The sequence below is a fragment of the Polistes dominula genome, unplaced genomic scaffold (genome assembly GCF_049000335.1).
Source record: "Polistes dominula isolate Pdom_NZ unplaced genomic scaffold, Pdom_raw_medaka contig_16, whole genome shotgun sequence".
Classification (NCBI taxonomy): Eukaryota; Metazoa; Arthropoda; class Insecta; order Hymenoptera; family Vespidae; genus Polistes; species Polistes dominula.
In genome coordinates this window covers 5562515-5584235 of record NW_028301040.1, presented here as the reverse complement: position 1 = coordinate 5584235, position 21721 = coordinate 5562515, and the positions used below count along the sequence as shown (strand labels likewise).

The 21721-nt window shown below is 38.9% G+C and overlaps 1 protein-coding gene and 1 long non-coding RNA gene across 2 annotated transcripts in view; one reads left to right on the top strand and one right to left on the bottom strand.

The window, feature by feature from the left end:
• LOC107066250 (dachsous cadherin-related 1) overlaps positions 1-21721 on the bottom strand; it is a 47631-nt gene that overhangs the window by 12430 nt on the left and 13480 nt on the right. The window contains exons 3-12 of the mRNA XM_015320721.2: positions 16165-16328; positions 15638-16042; positions 13153-13561; positions 9517-9795; positions 8597-8820; positions 7746-8412; positions 7322-7672; positions 4696-5022; positions 4120-4603; positions 13-958 (exon numbers count right to left, since the gene is read on the bottom strand). Coding sequence (XP_015176207.2) covers positions 13-958; positions 4120-4603; positions 4696-5022; positions 7322-7672; positions 7746-8412; positions 8597-8820; positions 9517-9795; positions 13153-13561; positions 15638-16042; positions 16165-16328 — 4256 coding nt within the window. The remainder of the gene's footprint in view (positions 1-12; positions 959-4119; positions 4604-4695; positions 5023-7321; positions 7673-7745; positions 8413-8596; positions 8821-9516; positions 9796-13152; positions 13562-15637; positions 16043-16164; positions 16329-21721) is intronic.
• LOC149031814 (uncharacterized) lies at positions 7910-13109 on the top strand. The gene is made up of 3 exons (XR_016177356.1): positions 7910-8040; positions 8202-8335; positions 9598-13109. It is a non-coding gene; the product is annotated as an uncharacterized LOC149031814 (long non-coding RNA).

Here is a 21721-nt window from a genome sequence, read left to right as displayed (position 1 = left end):
TCTTATTCTCACCTTGACCACAAAATCTCCTTTAGTATTACCCTCAAGTACCGTCGCGGAATATTGCGTTTGTGTGAAAATAGGTGGATTATCGTTGACGTCAGAGACCCTTACAACGACCTTGGCATAGGCCTCAAGGGAATCCGGTCCTGCAGTTCTAGCAACGACAGTCAATGTGTGCTTGGAGCTTTCTCTCGGTTCTTCCTTAGGTTGTTGATTCTCGAGAGATCTACCCCAAGTATTCGTGCGGCCTTCGTCTGGTTGTTCATCATTCGGTCTGACCGTTAGATCGTTCCAAAGCTCGGCGTCCAGTCTGGCTGGGTCGTTCACACGCAATAATCCTGTATCCTCGTCGATGGCAAATGTACCAAAGTCGTTTCCAGATCCTATCGAATAGGACACGTGTTGTCTCCTGCCGTCTGAACGAACGGCAGTTATCTGGACGATGTCGGTGCCAGATAAGGAATTCTCTTGGACCACCACGTCGTAAGTTTCATTTTGGAATTTTAAAGTTGGGCCTAAATCGGCTGATTCTCCTACTTGAACTTCGATCAAACCTTTAGCACTTTTTGGTGGATTTCCTTTGTCCCGAGCTAGGACTTCCAATCGATAGGTCTTCCCGTTGTCTTGCGACAATGATAAAGTTGCCGTGACTACTCCCGTACTTGGATGTATACGAAATTTTGGCTTCTCTTGTTCGTGCACAAACGAATAAACGACTTCACCGTTAGCACCGTGATCGGCATCTTTCGCCACGACTCGAAGTACATTCTGACCTGGCTGAGTACCTATCGATACTCTAGCACGGAAAGGATATTCCTCGAAAACCGGTGCGTTATCGTTCACGTCGGTGATGGTGATCTCAATCGGTATCGACGTACTCTTAGCGTCGTATTTTCCACTGTCCGTAGCTACGACTAAGAAGTTGAACAAACTCTGACGTTCACGATCGAGGGGCCTGAAATTACCAATAAAGATACTTTACTAACACGTTGAATAAATAAGATTCATTTGGAGGAAAAAGAGATTCCTGGCTTTTGTTAGTTTGTTTGTTAAAGAATGCATACACACACGTTTCATACACGTTTCATGTTTGATAATGTAGATCGACTGTTAGGTGGGTAAAACTTGGAATACGATAAAATACGTCGGGTCCGAATATGGCAGGAATTTATCACTTTCTGCCATTCGTACGTTCTCTCATTGGGCGATTCATCGAGGAATAAGCGATAGTACGAATCGACAAGGGAAACGTCCACGGGGGTTATGGAAGTCCGGATTTAAGTAGGAGATGGCGGCTCCGTGGCGGGCAGCTTGTTTGTGTGACGGAAACCTTAATCGCGCACGGCGATCTTGTGTAATCCACGTCCACCATTACCATAACTCTGCGGATCCACTCTAAGCGGTAGATGTTGTGCTGAACCGATACGCGTCTTTAATCGTGCGGACTCGCAGAAAAGGAATGCGTGAATTATCATTTTCGAACTGTGATCGATTCAATTCCTGATAAACTCCCGTTTATTTCTGTTTTTTTCTTTTTATTTTCTTTCTGTTTCTGTTTCTTTTTCTTTATTTTTTTCTTTTCTTATCCTTCTCCTTGTCGTCGTCAATGCTTCTTACGTAAAACACACAAAGTCTTTTCTCTCTTTCTCTTTCTCGTCTGTTTTACCTCGTTAAGCCAAACCCCAAGCAAATCGTTCTAAATGGGCTGCTCGAGTTGCATGAGATCAAGATAGCTTACAAAGTATTTCGGTGTCCCCTTTGACTCGGCACGAGCGTTAATGGCTTCTCGAAGGACTTCTCCAAGGAGACAAGAACAATAAAGAGAAGAAGAAAGAGAAGAAGAAGAGAAAGATCCGCTAGCTTTGTCGCGAATCATACAACCAGAATCAGCCTTACTCCAGATCTTCCATCGAATCTGTACTATCTTGTTGATCTAACGAGGACCAAATCCGACTTGAGAATTCGCGTTTTATCTACCGGGAGGTCCAGGAAATAAACAGGGTTCTGTACACGTTAGAGCTGACCAGGGTACGTGGCGGTGGACGCTGTTGGCCTTCAAAGGTAACAGCAGTGGAAACAATAACAACAATAACGGCAACAACAGTAACAACGCGACATGAGAGTGCGGCTTTGCCTGGCTACTGATCGCTTAAAAAAAGGACAAAGAGAGAGAGGAGAGAAAGAGAGAAAGATAGAGGAAGGAGGTAGGAGACCAACCAGACTAGGGATCTCGTTTTGCATATCAGCCTTTTTGCCGGTTGAAATAATGCATTGAAATGCCACATGGTGTCCCGCTGAAATGACACACGGCTGTCGTGCCGCAAAAGTACGCCCTTGCCTTCCTCCTTCGCAGCTACGAATACCATCTCTTTCTCTCCTTCTTTTTCACTCCCCCTCATTCTACCTTAAAGTTCCGTCTTGTTACGGTCGAACCTTCTCTACCTTCGCTCTCGCACCGTTGAGCGTCTTTTAAAGAGACGAAAGAAGAAGAGACAAGAGGAGGATGAGAGAGGCTCTTGAGAAACGTGGATTAATAAACAAAAGGTCTAACGAGTGAATGTCCGACTCCATTGGGATTAACCAACCCTCCTTCTTGCTTTCTAAATTAAGACCCTGACACGTAGTTCTAAGATGGAGATTTTGATGTTCTCCTTTCGAGTCATCGAGTGTGTTAAAATAAAAATACATTTTGAATTCTATCCATTCTTGGTACTTTCCTAAGTTAGACGAAATTTATTGTGAAGCGAATTTCAAGGGTTTTAATGAAGAAACGGATCTCATTATGCATATGTTGAGCAATCGTTTCAAGTAAACAACTCGAGGACAACGTTGACGAAGATGATGGCAGAGGAGGAGGGAAAGAGGATCTCTTACAGGAATCTACCATATCTTAAAGATTATCTTTATGGATCGGTCCTGAATAAGATACGATCGTTAAAAGCGTGCACCGTTCACGGAACGTTTTACCAATTGAGATTCTTTCTATCTATTTATCTATCTATCCCTCTTCTTCTTCTTCCTTTATTCTTTCTTTCCTTCTCTAAACGCATAATTAAATATTCGAATGAATCCTAAGATGCCAGATCGAACATTATTATTAACGAACAGGTTAACGAAGAAAATTGAACCGAGTATGCACGGCTAAGATCAAAGTTTGTTGCATTTATACGGTGAAATCATCTATTAATTAGTTAAACCGTGATTCTAGTAATGCACCGTTGGGAAGACGGAAGTTTAGAAAAATCTTTTCGATTTAACGACGTTCCGAGATATGAGTTTAATAAGCAGTTTTATACGAATAAAATAAATTTAAAAGAAAAAAACAAAAAGGAAAAGGAAAGTTTGAATACGCATTGCTAAAAGATACAGGATAACTGAAGAAATAAAAAAACAAAGAGAGAGATATAGCGATGAAGAATAAAAGAATCTATTCTTCCGTCTCTCTAGTCACCGAGCTACACGAACGGCTTATGCATACAGAATCATCTAATCGGCTACAGTACAATGACCGCGAAGCGCATCAGAGGACTTTATAATTTTATGACTTTCCTAAGAACATTTTCTACGTTTATCCTCCCTCGCTCGCCATATCATCGGACTTCTTCATTCTTTGAGAATGGATCTTCTATTTTCTTTGTCTACCATTCACTATCTATTTCTATATATTCCTTTCTCTTTCTCTCAGCTTCTACGTTTTACGACGTAGCATTACGAACGTAATATCCCTTCACGATGATCCTAATCGCGCAATAAAGGTCGCGGCAATTAACGCTTGGATGAAATTGGTCGAAGATACGTTCCTCCTCGGTGTTAGGTAGACAAGTTCTAGACTGTAATTCTACGTGATGCGAGAGAGAAAGAAAGAAAGTAAAAGAGAAATAGAAACTCGTCGGATGAAATTCTTTGGAAGTCATAAAACAAATTGGACGTTTTAATTGTTTGGTCTATCAGTTCGTTTTATCTTACAACAGAGCTTCGAGTATTCCAAAAGAAAAAATAAAGAAATACGCGCGAATCGAAAAAGAATTATTGTTATATTTATGATATGCGACAAACACGTTTTAGTTGATTAGTGAAATAAATTTACGATCCATTTGAATATAAAATATTACTCACCCAGCTGTAGTTATAACACCAGTCAAATTGTCAACCCTGAACAACCAGCTGTTTTCTTCAGCAATCGCGTATGTGATTTTTCCATTGACACCTTGATCAGGATCAGTTGCTCTAACAGACATTACACTTGAATCTGGTGCAGCATCTTCCGAAATGGTTGCGATGTATTTTCCAGGATGATAACTCGTAGGATAATTTGACGATCCATATTGAAAGCCACCGGATAAACTATAGCCACTGTAATCGATTTGAAGTCCACCACGAGAACGTGATTCGGTGTATTGATTTTGGGAAAAGATTGGTGCATTATCGTTTACATCGAGAATGATCACTGTCAGATTACAACGAGCTTCTAAGCTTGGTCGTCCTTTGTCTTTTGCTGATATCGTGAGAACATACTTTGGCACGGTTTCACGATCCAGATTTATCATCGATAATTCACCAGTCGTAGAATCCAAATTGAATTTATTTCCAATATTGCCACCTGATAAATAAAAAAGTTTGTGTTTTTTTAAATTTATATTGTATTATTTGATGCAAGAAGATGGTTTTTATTATCGTCAATGTAAAACTTACCAATAATGCTGTAATATAGTTCACCATTTTTTCCTTCATCGGCATCCATAGCAGCAATCGTATGAATAATAGAATTTTCTCCGTTTTCAGGTATAGCCAAAGTGTAGCAAGATCCAGCACGAAATTTCGGACTGTTGTCATTCTCATCTAAAACCTGTACTTCCAAAGTTGTGATATCCAAAAGTTTGGAGGATCTAGCGATGATTGGTATATAGTATTCCGAAACTTCTTCTCTATCCAAAGATCCTCGAAGAGTAACAAGGCCATTTGGTGAAATAGCGAATTTATTTGCGGCTACGTTTGTCGGTATGCTGAAGCTAATATTGCCTAGAAGAAACGAAAGATTCTCTAATGATATAGATGAAAGAAAAGTCAAATGACTAAGATAATTTAGATAAGAATCTCTTTTATTTCGATTAGGATTATAAATAGCTGTTTTATCTTTTTGAAGAATGCAACTATTCCGGTAGGATGAATTCACCTGTTGGAAATGAAATGCAGATCTTTCTTGACCACTCCTTTAAATCAAAAAAGATCAAACAACGTTGAACTCTTTCGAAGTTTTTGGCTATGAGATTCTTTATCGTTTTAAATCTTTCATGATAAGATATTTTTTGGTTTTTTCTTGTCTATTATAAAATAATAATATCGAGAAAAACCAGATGTTGAATGGATAAATTTTGTAAGACGGCTAACACCAAGGACCAAAAATTCGCGCGTTGTTCAATCGGAATTTGGGTGGCCTCGTCGAAAGAAGAGGATCCTTGGTTTTTTTCTTTCTCGTATCTCACCTGTTTCCTTTATTTCCATTTGTACAAAAAGAAACTCGAGTCCTCCAATAAATTCTCACGTTTTGCAAAAGATCTCTTGTAAGAAAAAAAAAAATAAAACAAATTCGAAGTCGCCGAAAGAATTTAATGTAGGGATAAATTATTATAACATGTAGTTATATCTCATGTACTTGTAATCTACTTTGCATACAACCCTGACGCAAGATCAAGAATATAAAATCATTAGGGGGTCAAAAAAGAAAAAAACTAAAAATCAACGAAATATTCTAATCGATCCGATCGACGATATTAAACTAATTGTAAGTATAATCGGTAAATAACTTTTTCTTTGTGTTTCCTCTGATCCTTAATAGCATAGGAATTCTTGATGCGATAAAAATTTCCTTCTAGAAGAGGAAGAGAAAAGAGACACGAGCAGGTTCGAAGCTCTCAAATTCCATAGGACGAAGAAATCGGCCTATCTGCTTGTCGATTTTTAGCGGTTTTAGAACAAAGCGAAGGCTAAACACGTTTGGTAGCATGTGCGTACCAGTGATAGGTTGCTAGTACCTGTATATACACATGCATCTAAGAACAGGTACTAATACGAGAAAGAAAGAATCGTAGACGATGATAGTATGTGTCGTCGGTGTGTTTGCTTGGTGATTTGCCTATGGGCCCTATGGCCTATGCGTATAGCTTGGCGGCAGCTTGGCGGCACGATGATATACGTGACCATTGTTTTTCCAACCCACCGCCCCATGAAACACTCGTCCTGCCGCCGCTTCTCTCGGGGTTGCGCTAATGCGCTCGTCTGATACACGAGCACCCCCGTAGATAAGGGCAAACCAGCTATATACCATGTTGTCCAACTGTTTTTACTACTAAGTATGTACGTAAGCTTTGCTACTAGGATTACTATTTTCAAAATCCTAACACCATTCCCCTATAGTGTTCATGTGCAATAAGAGAAATACTAGGATTAATAGTTATTGTTTTTTAAATTTGTTTAGTGAATATCTGAATGTGTTTACTGTAATTTTTAATTAATTTTTGTTTTTATTCAATTGTAAACTAATCGATGATCTTGTTGATCAAAGTTAAATACTACTTTTTTTTTGTTTTATATCTATCGGAATAAGGCAAAGTTTCGCGAGAAGGAAGGAAGGAAGGAAGGAAGGAAGGAAGGAAGGAAGGAAGGAAGGAAGGAAGGAAGGAAGGAAGGAAGGAAGGAAGGAAGGAAGGAGGAAACACGTTCTTGAGTTCAACGTAGTCCCGCGAGTCATTTCGTTGAATTTACTATAATGCTTTGTACCGGTCGGATTCAAGGCAATTATTCGAGGTATTTTCATAGCAAGGCTTTTCTATTAGCCGAGAACGGACATCCTTCGTGGACGAGGTCTCCGATTATGTACCCTTCGCGTGTCCGTACGTGTAGGTGGTGTCTTATAGAGTATACCAGGAAAGTAGTATTATATCTCTTTGCTGAAAGAGAGGAAGATCAAGAGAATCGAGTATGAGGATGAAAGAAGAGATGAAGATAGAAGAACCGAGGTTGTAATTTCAACTAGAACTCAATGATGATGATGATGATGATGATGATGATGAGTGATATGTTTCTTTAGAAAAGATCGTGAAAAAATAATAAGAGTAGATACGAAAGTATTAAAACGTGATCCACTCTAATATCATGATTATATTCCTAATAACAGGAACTCTGCCATTTGAACTCGATTAATTCTTTTAACAATGCCGAAGAAAGATAAATATATCATTTATCAAAAAGAGATTATAAATTGCTCGACAAATTTTCTTACAGACTACTAAAATAAATAATCATTAGAGTCTTTTCTTACCTTGATCGACGATGGCTGGTCCAGCAACGTCCATAACGGATGCGCCAGTTCGAAGATCCTCGGAGATCCGAGCGACAGGATTAGAAAGCAGTAGTCGAGGAGGTCCTCTGGTTTGTCCAGCGGCAAGGGTCAAGGTCAGCTTCAGGGTGGCCTTGCGTGGCGGTGATCCGTGATCGTTGGCCGTGATCTCGAGTTCCGTGGGTCGGATCATGGGTCTTGCCAGACTCACTATACCGGACTCGTAACCTACTGAAAATCTTCCCTCGTCGTTTCCCGATGTAATCACGTAAGATATTCGACCATTGTCACCTGCATCCTTATCTATTGCGACAACTCTGACTAAAGTCGCTCCTGAAATGTCACATATGACAAATAAGTTAATAAGAATCTTTATAAAAATAAGAGTTCGTAAATTTGTTCTTACCTGGTAAGATATCCGATGTAACTGCGATTTTAGTGGTCTCTGGAGCGACGAAAACAGGATCGTTATCATTTTGATCAAGTACCATTATTCGAGCCGTAACAGTTGAAGCCAATTGTTCACCAGGTGGTGCACGATCGTAAGCTTTAAGAATTAGAGTATATTCCGCTCTTTCTTCCCTGTCCAGAGGTTTAGTTAGAGACAAGGCACCAGTTAAGGAATCAACGACGAAGCCACCACTCGTAGGAAACTCAGCAACCAAGCCATACCTCAGATCACCATTTAAACCGCTATCCAAGTCAGTAGCTACTAGATTATAAATTGTCGAGCCTATCGTAGCTTTTTCTGAGACTCGAACCGTTATTGGATCTTGTGGCCAACGTGGTGGATTATCATTGGCATCTTCGATGACGATTTTCACCGAAACTGCTATACTTTGTGGATTTCCGATCGACGTAGTGTCCAACGCACGAATTTCCAGATGATACTCGCTCACATTTTCGCGATCAAGAGAATGGGCGACCACCAATTGACCTGAACCTCGATCTACGTCGAAAGCTGGGAATTCACTGATGGGTGTTAACGAATGCAAGGTAAATGCCACTCGTCCTGCTGGACCTGCTCCTGATACCGATCCTACTGCTTGTCCAATATTTGCGTCCTCGCACACCTGCGAAATTATTTTCGTTCGAAACTTGTTGATATCTCAAATTACCATTTCCGAATAGGATGAAAAAAAAACTAGAATATTCCCGTTAGGTATAGCTGTCAAGTCATGAACGATCCAGAGGTTAGTAGAGGAAGTAAACGAGGGAAGAACGTATCCTATAGTGCGGTAAATGTATGATACTCACGTTAAAGGTAAAACTGCTGCTGGTGAAGGTCGGCCGGTTATCGGCTAGTGCCAGAACCTCGACTCTCAAAGCACGGACACTGTGTCGTGGCGGTCGGCCAGCGTCCGTTGCCTTCACAGACACCCGGTATACATTGCGTTCTTCGTGATCCAGAACGGCCTTGGTCCTGATCATGCCGGTGATCGGGTCGATCGTGAAGACGTTGTAACCATCGGAGTCGCGATCTGTGATAATAGAATTTCAAAAGATTCATTGACAATCCAAAACTAAAGGATGATTTCTTTAAATCAACTTTCCATTTACAGAATAATTTGAACAAAAAACATGTTTGACAAAAGTATTGAAATAATTGAAAATAAATAATGCAAAGTTACGGACTCGTCAGTGTCAATACTGTTGAAGATTTTTCTCTCTGAAAATGGCATCGAGGAATCTTGTTTAAACTTGTTAGAAAGAAAATTCATTTCCGATCGTTGTTATTACGAATGTCTCGCGGCGACATTCTCTAATCGATACTATATTGCTGTTGGATATTGTAAGACAAAAACACTTAACTTTGCCATTAAAGCCGTGCATAATCGTTTGGGTAATTGCGCTTTGGCTATTAAAGCGTTAAGAAGTTCAACCCTTTGGTCGATAATAAAGAACCAAGGAACAGCTTCGTAGCCACTAAGGTACGAGACATTATTATTGCCTTTCACTCTCGTTTCTCGTAATTAGCGACTGCGATGCTTTCAGCTCGTTCCGAGATAATCGTAATTGGACAATGATCGAACATCACCGGAATAAAACGAAAGGGAAACTCAAACATTATGAATTAATAGATAAATAAAAAAGGAAAGAAAGCTGGAAAAAACTGGTCAAGTAAAAAATTTAGTTGGTCAATATTTAACTTTTACTTTAGTGATATATTAACTCACCTTTCAAAATACTGTAAGTTACAGATGCATTTTCACCGAGATCAGTGTCTAAAGCTCTGACTCTTGCTACTTCTGTTCCAGGTGGTTGCTCCTCTCTCACGCTGACGACGTCACCCTGAGGATCGACGATCTCTGGCGAATTATCGTTAACGTCGAGTACGGTCACTTTCAAGGACACTCTAGCTGCCCTCGAGGGTGTCCCTTGATCTCTTGCTTCTAGTACCAACTCGTGCGATCCTTTCCTCTCACGATCAAGAGGCTCACGTGTTGTAATTTCGCCTGAAAATCGTTTGACAAAGTTAACATATAAGTTATGATAATTGATACGTAAAAAAAAACCAATTTGTTCTTTTGGCTATAGTGGACTGCCTAACGAGTGATTCCTCTGAAAAAGAGGAACGAATGTTTCTTATATTTCTTTTTGTTAGAAGAAAACGAGTATTCCAGTGACTTAGATGTTTACGAGCAACGACAAAAAGCAATGCGTTCATCAGTCTCGATCTTAAAAAGATAGTTATGTTTTATGTACTATGCTTTTGAATAATTTTATATATTTTATTTTCCAAGATTATCCTCGAGCGGATACGAATTAAGATACATTCAAGAATTTTTGTCCTCGTTACTACTATTATTATTATTATTATTATTACATATATACGTATACTCTATCGAGTCTAATGAAATAGATAAGTCCAAATGCAATTTTCATTCCCACAATATAACCGTGATGAAATCGATTATGGTTTAATAGTAATCTCGAAGGATACTGGATATCCACATTGACTTAAAACGCTCGACATCAAATGTCTTAGTTTCCTTCGATAAGACTAAAGCGATTTTCAGCTTCAAATTCCAACATGAAGTTACAGTATAAAGAGCAAAAAGAGATTAGGGTAATAAAATAGAGAGGTACAGGACAAATACGAGAAAGGGAGAGACTTTATCAATTTTCTTCGCCAGGTATGGTTAATTGGATAATCGTCATTCGTGTGATGGTCTCTGACATTCCCCCCTTATTCTCTTTCTCTCTCTCTTTTCTCTCTTTCTTTCTTTCATTCTATATGTAAGTGACTTTTCTCGCGTATATAATAACCGTTTCAAGGACGTACGTAGGATCGTCTGTAACGAGCATCTTTGTAATTACGAAAGGTGAAGAAGAAATATGAAAAAAGTGGAAAAGAGTCAGAACCAGAAAAAAGAGAGAGACAGAAAGCTAGTGTTGGCTGTCCATTCGACCGGTCTGCGTATTAATGGGTAATTAAGGAAGCGCCTAGTCTGCCGGCATAACTATTCCAGGATCTGAAAAAGGATCAGGATAATAATTCGTGGACAGAAAGAGAGAGAGAGAGAGAGAGAGAGAAGGAAAGAAAAAAGATTCTCGCGTGCCTCGACGAATTCTCAACGTAGCTTGGTCCCTGTTTCTTTCTTTCTTTCTCTCTCTCTCTCTCTCTCTCTCTCTCTCTTTTTTCCTTTTGACTGTTCGCGGCAGAAACGTCGTCGTCGTCGTCGACGTCGTTCGTACGTTCGTTCGTTCGTAGTCCTCCACCTCGTCGACAAGACAAACGATCGACGAGAAACATGCAAACGCGCCGGCATCGAAGGATACCATCGCGGAACAATAAGAAGTATATCGTAGGACGCGTGCTAATGCGTTTCTCGTGTTAGCCGTGGGACCCAACCTTTCTGGATTTTCCCTCCCTTCCCACCTTCCAATATTTGGGAATATATTCGTATCGTTTACCGACCCAAATCTAATCACGTTTCGAATGAACTTTGAAAACCATTTTCTTTCGAGTCTTTTTACATATCATTTTTGATCATTTTGACAAAAGTTTTTCTTTCGTTTATATTCTTGTCTTTTTAAAAAATGAAATAAGATATTTGTCCAAAGGAACAATTACGGACTATTTACAAAATCATAAAGTTGTAAGAAAGGAATTTCTCGTCTCATTTCCTCGTCGTCTTAATTTCGTATTTCAAGTTGTACGGAACGACGCAGGGAGCATCTTTTGTCGAAGGATTAACATATAAATACCCGTGGAGGAGAGGACCGATCCTTCCGGCAAGTGTAGGATCCTCCTCTTTATTTTAACTTTTTCCATCGAGCGCAAACAGGCAGTCCGACGAGACCCCCCCACTTCTTCTTTCTCTTTCTCTCTTTCTTTTTTATTTTTGCTTCTTTTTTTCTTTTTCGTGAAGAATGTAAGGGTCTGGTCTTGCCACGTACCAAGAGAGAACATACACAAATACTCTTACGTCGCATGCCAATCAAAGGTATATAACGAGAAAGAGAGAGTGGAAAGGATCGACTACTCGCACACAGTGCACAAACACAGCACACAAATACAAATACACACACGCAAGCAATTCTTGGGCCAGTTTCCGATGATTCGTTACACGCCGATGAAGCGAAAGCACCACCTCTTACGAGATTATACTCTGATACCCATGACCCAGAGGATACACGAATGCAAAGGGCAAAAAGCGTCACGTACGCGGTCGCGAGCACATGCTATCTCACTCATTGCATCTTATTACGTGTCGTTTCGAGAACGCTCTCGCGCAGTTGCACGGAAGGATGCGTTTCGCGTTGCAATGCACCACACCTTTCCTTGTTAATGATACGATCCCTCTACCTGGTGTCCGTCTCTTCATTCAACTCTTCCAACCAAGACATTCTGTCGTTGCAATTAACGCGAAGAAATAAAATCGAATCGTCTCGCTAAATTTGTTCCGTAATTATCCATTGATAGGACCAGACAATATCAAGTGTGTAAAGAAGAAGAAGAAGAGATCGAAGAAAGCTTTTCAAGATACTTTCTTTGCTAAAATATTTTTTTTTCTTGCTTTCAAAAGTCTGATGAAAAGATTTTGTTCGTCATTTTGTATCGTTTGTTTTCAAAACTCATTTGATACTTTCGTATAACTAATAATTTTCAACTAATCAACGTGGTATGCGTTTAAAAGCATTTTTCTTTTCTTTTTTTTCTATTTTGTATCGTCAAGATATCAAGTTAAAGAAAAGAGATTAAATAATATTTTCAACGTACAAAATATTAACACGTTTTTGCGGTCGTATAGTTTAAAAGAGTCTTCAAAATTTATAGATTCTTGGGTTTACGATCGCAGCTTGTTTTTGCGGTATTTCAACGATAGATGAGGCTATATAAAATGTCTATTTTTTTTTTTTAAGATGATTGAGTAGTAATAGATACTTGAGATACTAAACAGTTTAGAAGGAAACAAAAGATATTAAGAGAATCGGATCATTGGTTCGAACGTAAGAGGGAATCGTTTGGATTGTTAGATTACTTCCGTTAAATTATTTCTCAGATGGTTTATTTCTTCGTCATCGATATCCCCACGTGTATTATTCTCCTTCTTAGTTCTCGAAGAATCTTTAAAGGTATACGCCGGTGGCCGTTGGGTAATGGTCCGCTTAATGTATCCAATTAGCAATAAATTTTCTAAAGCGAGATGACGTCTATGTATTCTATTCGCACGATACCAATGATAGAAAATTTCAAGCGTGTAATCGGATTAGAGATTAGTGATGGAAGTATGAATGAATCACAAATATAGTATTGATCTTAAAAAAAACCAAAAGGATAAAAAAAACAACATTGTGTTTCTTACCTGTATCAGGATCCACAGAAAAACTGCTGTTAGCTTGAACGATGGCGTATCTTAGTAAAGCGTTTTTTCCAAGATCTGAATCGGTTGCACTGACAGAACCAACTATGGTATCGGATGGTAAATTTTCCAATAAATCGAATGCATAAAAATCTTTTTCGAAACGTGGCTCGTTGTCATTGTCATCGAGAACGGATACGAGAACGGAAGCACTTGCTGTAGCTGCCGGTGAACCGTTGTCCGTTGCCAGTACTGTTAACGCGTACCGATCGACGCTTTCACGATCGAGCACCTGCGCCAGGTAAATCCATCCGGTGTTTGGACTGATGCGAAACGCCGCGGAACCCTGGAGACGATAACTCAATCTCGCGTTGTTTCCTGTGTCGAGATCCACTGCAGTCACTTGTAGAATCTATTAGAGATAAAATGAACGTCGTTAAAGTAAAGAAAAGATATTTTTTTGTTAAGAACAAATTGATGAATTAAAATTAATCGGATTTTCTTTTACATATTCAAAGTTGTTTAATAAAAGGAATCTCGTAATGTTGAGTCTTTTTAAGTGGATATTATAAAGGATCAAACGTAGGTTCAAACGTGTTAGTCAAACGTTTCTCATAGTACGAGGGGCTTTATGGGAAGAAAGAAAAAGTATCCAATGAGATAAGAGGAAAAAAGAGAGAGAGTGAGAGAAAAGACTCGTCGATCCGGTCGTTCAGTATTAATTACACTTCCTCAAGGACCCCGTGAACCTCAAACACGTTCGAACCGGTCGATCTTTTCCAGTGAGGGAGTATCGCGCATTAAGAAGGTCAATAAAATTTCAAATACCAATGAGTATGTAAAAGAATGAAATAATATTATTAGAGGAAGGAAGGAAGGAAGGAAGGAAGGAAGGAAGGAAGGAAGGAAGGAAGGAAGGAAGGAAGGAAGAAAAAGGAAGATTTTCAGAATGAAACTGAAGGTGGAGACGAGGTAGTACCATTAGAAGAAAACCTGACGTGGGAGCAGCCTGTAATGTGTCTAACTGTACGTTATTAGTTCGCACCGGGTGAAGGGTTACGCTCACTGCAGCCAAGTTACTCTTGCTATGTACTCTTTCTCTTTCTTTCTTTAGCACTGTAAGCCAAGATATTGTCCAGATAGCACCGACAGCTCACAGATCTGTTTCGCCGATAGATACTACCGATATATACGTGTACACCAGAGAAAGATAAAACTGAAGATCGAGTACCAAAATGAGGAAGAATGAGAAGGTTCAAGAAAGGAGAGACAGACAGAAATAAAGAGAGAAAGAGAGAGGGTCGTTTCTATCGCTCTCTCGTGCGAGTTGTATTAAAAATGTGACGTCATTTAACGGGCGTATCTTGCGGCAAAGATCTCAGGGTCATTCGTCATCGGGATCCTCGTATTCGGGATTACGTTCGTTCGTTGCTAACATCGCGAGAAAGATACCTGCCTGAGTTATCCGTCTCGCAGAAAGATCTTCTTCGATGACGATCATTGAAAGAGAAAGAAAAATACCATAACTTGATGATCATTCTCATCATCTTTTCGTACTAGTTCAAGTACAGCACATCTTTAATGATAGACGTTTTTTTTCTTCTTCTTTCTTTTTCATTCTTTTTTTATTTTTGAAAATCACTTATTTGATCGAGACAAGCGCGGAAAATCTTGTACGTATTTAATTTCAGCTCTGTTACCTATCACTTCTATAAACTGACATTTATGTTGCTTCACTCACATTTGTATATATCAGATAATCAAGCTATTTCTTATTAATCTCCGAATAAAATTTCTTTCCTAAGCTCTTGGTTGGTCGAAGCTAATCCCTCTTGAGTAAGATTCGACTTAACTAATCCCTTTCTACTCGTTCGTCTAGGTTACTTTCTCTCTCACTCTTTTCTCTTTCTTCAAAGAGTTGATTCAGAAGCGTAATACGAAGACGGCCGACGATTATCTATTAAAACACATTACTCCCACCGAATGAAATTACATACTCGCTGAAGAAGATTTTACTGAATCCAAATGAAGAGAATAATAAAGTTAAGGAGACTCCGACGTTAAAAGGTTATTAACTTTACTAAGATTCTAAATCTTACTACGATTCATCTTTCAGTTTTTTTTTCTAACTTATTAACAAGTTGAATTTTTATTGTCTATTATGCTTTTGTATTGTATGCTCCTAATATTCAATTAGAAATATTTAAAAAAAATAATTGATAAGCAAAAAATAATAAAAAATGTAAAATATAGTGCTCATAAGATATTTGGACAAACTGATCTATTTCTAATTTTGGTAATATATACAAATATATATGTCTCATTTCTCTGAATTTACCTAACGATTATAAACTTTTTTGACCAGTAGTAGTGAATATCACGAGCAGAAAGATTTAATACGGACACCCATACATCGTGGAAAAAGAAATGGATTCAACTGGACAAATAAATGGGCGTGTGACGGGCGTGTAATGAAGATTTTTCTCACTTGGGAATCGAGCCTGGCGCCTTCGGGAACCTCCACGTGATACTCGTTCCTCTCGAACACTGGGGGGTTGTCATTCACATCCTGAACCTCCACGCTCAAACTGAGATTCGCGGAGAGTCCTGCACCATCCAAAGCTCTTATCAGCAAACCATGCCTCTGTTGAGTTTCATAATCCAATCGTCTTGCTAGATAAAGTTCACCAGTACGTCCATCTATGCCGAATAAATCGTTGCTGTTTTGTACTAACACGTAACGAATTGGTAATGGTGGTGTTGAGTCTCGATCTGTTGCATGTGCTACGAACAGGGCCGTGTGGAGGGGATGCGATTCTGGTACCGAAATTCGTAAGCTTACACTTCGAAAGTAAGGTGCATTGTCGTTTACATCTTCCACTAATAATTCCACCTAAGAGACAAATTGATATCAAATGTTTGACGTTAAAACAAATATAACATCATCTTCTTTTTTTTTTGTCAGTACGGATTAGAAAAATATCGTATTACCAAAAAAAGAATAACCAAACTCACTTGACAATATCCAGTTGAAACACCGTTTCTCGCTTCGACGCTTAAAATGTATTTGTCTCGTGTTTCTCGATCGAGGGGTAATCGAATCCTCAGCATCCCCGTGTTGGGATCCATGGATAGATCAGGTTCGTTTGTAGCTAAATAAAATCGACTTGGTCGTTCACCTGAAAATATAATATAATAAAAAGAAAATATTAATATAACCAGAAAGAAAAATTGTAACACTAACAATAATTATTTCGTTGCTTAATTAATTCGTTATTTTATTGCTTAGGAAATTGATTGAACTTTTAGCAAACTATTTAAACGATAAAGGATAAATAAAAATAAAACAAACAAAACGTAGAAAATTGTTAAGATTTTTGTATCGAATGTTTCAGCGAAACGTTTAAAGATAAAATGTAGGATCCACTTGTAGCGTAACAATTCGAGGTTTGTTCTGGATGTCAAATCAATTTATTTACTCGGATTCGATTAATGGCTTCGATTTGGTCGGACAAGAGACTCGTACCAACGAACGAATGAACGCATGAAAAGACTTTTTGGGTAGGAAAGTGCATGGGGGATGTGTAAACGCTTTTGGAAAAAGAAAGATACCGAAAACGAATTCGACTACGTGTCCTTGTAACCGACATAACGATCGAACTCTTTGTATCCCGTTAATTTGGCTAATTAGCCAAAAGGTTTCTCTCGATGGTTGTTTGTTAAGTCGGCTCCATCAAAATGTACATTCGAGACTCGTACCTGTTTCAATGTTCTCTGTCCCATGATCGCAAGTAATTTAACTTAATGATTTTTCTTTTTCTCGGAAAGACTGATCGAACAAAAACTATGTAGACTTTTTTAAAAATCTATCTCATTGGTACTTATAAAGTGTGATGTAAATTAACTTTAAAGATCAGGTTCTTGATAGAGATCTATCTTCCGATAAAGCTGTATTATTTATTAAAAATATGATTTTAAAATCAATTGAGAAATAAGTACTTCACCGTAGGAGGGTGATCGACAGTTCATCAAATACGGTATGGAGTTAGACATACAGTGCACGCGTACGGGTAATTGTAGAGATCGATAGATCGATCCACCACGATTTTGATCCAAATCGGGATCTTCCCTTTTGCTGTAAGATCACGGAGCACGCGCTCTTTTCTTCTTTCTCTTTCTCTCTCTCTCTCTCTCTTTCTTTTACTCGATCACGCTTCCGACAAATCCTGTGGATCTCCCGCGTTGTTCTCGATCTACGTCGACGTATCATACGAGTTTTTCTCGTACAAGTAGAAGAAGGAAAAACTAGGTGGACTTGGTGGTGTACGGTGTCCATGAGAAAGAGATATATATATATATATATATATATATATATAAAAGTCTTGTTGAGTAGCTGGGCGGTCTAAGAACGATCTCTTCCATTTCCACGATATCCGATGGCGTTCTCCCCCGTTGCTCAGCCTACTGCAACTGTTCCACCTCTTTCTCATCCTACTCATGGATGACCGTCATCGGTGACATCGAGTGACATCGGGCCGTTCAGGCAGTGTCCTTAAAGATGCTACTCGTTCCCTTACGTGACCGGCATAATTTATTGACCGCTATTTATACTCGTTTTCCTCGTCACCATCCTTTCCCTCAGACTCCGCCCTATATACATATACGTGTTACGAATATGTGTGCTCGTGTAATACAATCCTACCGATCTGATTCTAAATCCTTGGATCGATTAAACAAAAACCAAAGGATTCGATAAAAATTTATCGAACAGAAAAAGATCTAATAGATTTTTCTATCAAATGGATTAACATTTATGACGTATACGATAGTTTTGTTTTTGGTTAAAAGAGACCGACACGGGTATCTTATTACACTTGCTTTTATTCTTAAAAAGAAGAAAACATTTATTCAATATATCGTTCCTTCGCAATACTCTTTCCGCGTATCTTTAAGGTAAGATCGATGATATCGTGACTGTTGACCTTTGGTATTATACAAGAAAAAATCTAAAGGATCTTTAAACTGTACTGTAATGTAAAGTGCAATTTGCCAATGGCTTAGGTTAATGCTCGAAGTTCGATTAATTATCCACTCGACACGAGACAGACGCGTGATTCCGAAAGAGATCGAAGAAAATCGATGACTCTTTCACGTTTCATGGCCACGAGAAAGACGAATCGTTTTTCCAACACCATCAGTGCATAGAATCGATCCTTTGGGACTAACGAGCGATCGAGCTTATCGTTCCATTGCTATATATATATATATATGCATGAAAGTATGCGTGCTGAGTTTGAGCGAAATCTGCGAGAAGGGGTTTGCTTGCTTGCTTGCTCGCTTGCTTGCTTGATCGAACGAATAATAATGATTCCTGGTCATCGGAACGTGGAAGAGAACATTTTCTGTCTTTCTTTCTTCATGTCTCCCGAGGGTCTCCTTCTTCTCATCAGGGTGCCATCGTGGGTGTAACGAAGACAAATCGCTCGTGTATTTGATTAATACGCTGGAACCTTTCTCCCGAATATCTCGCTCTCTCTTTCTCTTCTTTTTTTCTCCCTTTTTCATTTCTCTTTCTCTTCTTTCTCTTTCTCTTCTTTCTCTTTCTGAGACCGATGAACGTTCGTGAAGCGAATCGAGAGCGAGTTTTTGCTAGCACCCTGAGTCGACAACTGAGAGAAAACCATTCTGCAACCTACTCATTACTGATTCTCGCCCCCTTTTGCAACTTGGCTAAAACTACGTTTCCTTTATCTTTTGTTAATATTCATGAATACTCGTCGTGGGATGTAGAACGAAAAATAATTTGAAAAAAAAAAAAACAAATATGGGTATTGAAAGTATAACAAAAATATTTTTAATTAGTTTCGTTAGTTTGAAAACATATAAAAAGTCACGCGTTCTACATGGTAACTACCTTATAAACGATTAGTAGTATAATGTTGGGACTTAAAGTATACGGTAAGTCTCGGTCAGAGTTCTCTTTCCTTATTTACTAGCATCTTCACCCTCCTCTTCTTTTACAAAGTCTCTCGTTAGCCCTAGCAGTGTCTCTCGCAACCGACATCGTGCCAACTTTTTTTATTCAACCCCCCTCTCTCTCTCTCTATTTTTCTTCTGGTGTCCCCATCCTTTTCCTTCCCCTTTTTCTCCTTCTCAATCGCGCAAACGGAATCCATTTCTAGTTCCTTGACTCCCATGTACCTACTTCTCTCTTTCCTTCTTATTCTCTCCCTTCTTGTTCGACGTATAATTCCTTCTCCTTTCAGATACCTTGCTCGCCTCGTTCTCACGTGTACAACGCACTACTCTTCTCTCTCTTTCTTTCTTTTACTCAACAACGATGGCCGCGAAAGACAGAGACATGGAAGACTCTGCAAGGGTCCTCGCGGTAGTAGTACGTTATTGATTATTTATTTTTGTTCTATAGTCTTCACGTGAGTCCACTAGAGGCCACCCTACAACGATCACCATGGGCGTCGACTTGAAAACTTCTCTTGCCAACTTTTCTGATAAATTCTAACTTAACTCGGATAAGTACGACTCAATCCTATAATTGTATGTAACTTTTTTCTCTATACCAATAGCTTCTTTGGATGATCAAGATCAAGCTCTAATCAAGATCTAAACGTGAAACAGTGTACATTTATCTAAGAAGATCACAAGAAAACCGAAAAGACCATACACGAAAAGCGGTTCTGGTCGATCGAACTATCTCGTGAGATCTGTTTCTTTTTCTTTCTTTTTCTATCTCTCGAAAACGATTTTCCTCTTTCCCATAGCAAGTATATATCTATCCAGAGCATGGTATAGATTCTCCTCGTGTTCTTCCTTCGGCGCCCATGTAGTTCTCTTGCTCTTGCGTTCGCCGCATCGAGCGTAGATCGGAAAACACGTCGAGTGAGTTTGCAAGGATCGAGTGGAAGAAAGAAAGAAAGATACTCACAGAGAAAGAGAAAGAGAAAAAGAAAGAGAGTAGCTTGGTTACTTGGTAGCTACTAGTTCGATCCCGTCGTTAATCTTGGTAAAAAGTTTCTAATTGGTACCGAGTGGTTATATTGAAATCAAGGCGTTGCTAAACTGGTTGAAATCATTTCGAATGATCGTAGATCGGAATGAATGACCGATCTATCCCCAAGTTTTATAAATTTTTTTTGACTATTCCCTTTTTGCAAGGGTTACAGCTTAAATCTCTTAAATTAGATCGTTCTAAGTTGATGACAAGGGTGGGTGGGTTGTTGGTACGGGTGCGAGATGGATCGAAAGAGGGTTAGGGAATGTAGAAGGATCGTAAATCGTAAGAGAGCGAGTTGTACGTCGTCGTTCAGGCTCGTATTTGTCACGGGCTTTAAGCTGCTTCTTCCATCGGCATTACTCGACGACGAGCGCTTATCCTTTATTGTCGCTTCTCGTGTTTCAGAAGCGCCGATCGGAATAATAAACCGGTCGAAACGTTTATCTTTTAATAAAACACCTCACAACCTTCTTTCTAAACTTCCTTTCTTTTTTCTTTTTTTCATTTTTCTTTTCTTTTTATTTAAGAGCAATCATCTTTCTTTTATATATTTCCAAACGATCAGCTGTGAATTTCGTCTATGAGATTGACTTTATCTCTAATGATCCTTTAGACAGAGATGTTCCATTAATCGACGGTCATCCAATAATATCTATATTTCAAGTATACGTAGAAATATTGCAAAAAAAAACATCATTAAAATGTGTTGGTGACGATTTCATAAAATGTATATATAAAGAGAGAGAGAGAGAGAGAGAGATAACGATTTTAAATCGACACGAATTTTACGAGAGTTATGTACGATATTAAAATATTTCTACTGACGATGAATTAATTATAAAATAAAAAAATAAAAGAAAAAACTTATATAGAAGTAGAATATATAAAATGAGTGAAATATACTTAAAAAAAATAATGATAGATCGGTATAAGATACGTATCGTAAACGGTGCTCCCTTTTACGTTCCAGCATTCTCAATAACTCGGTTCACCGAGATGGTAGTCGTGAAGTTTGGAGCTCCTTTTATTTTGCTAATTAACTCGTAACGGGCCATCCCATGGACCGAGCGAGGTCGGACTCCGGTGGCCGGTCGTCCGGTCACCGGCCGTTCTTTCATGGGCGGCGCCGTCATCACACACTGGCTCACCAACGACGAGAGAGAGAAACTCGCGCATTTACGATCGTTCAGGAAAAAGTCGTAATCGCCTACGGTAAATACTTTGTCGCCTGACCATCTCTTAACCACCAACACCAACGAAAACATTTTCATCGACATCACCGTGCTACCCTATCGACGATCAAACAAAAATTAACATAAATAAAGAAACAGAGATAGAGTGGGGAGTCCATTTTGCAAAGCCGTAACCCGCCGAATTACGAGCCCTACCGCTCTAAATATGGGCATCTTTTTTCTTATAGAACTACCTAACTTCTTTCCATCTCCTCTCATTTTCCTCATTTTATTTTTACAATTTAGAATTATGTAAGATCGTGGTAATTACTAATTAGATTAATTGTAATATAACAATTATTTTCTTATTAATCTAATCAAAAGAAAT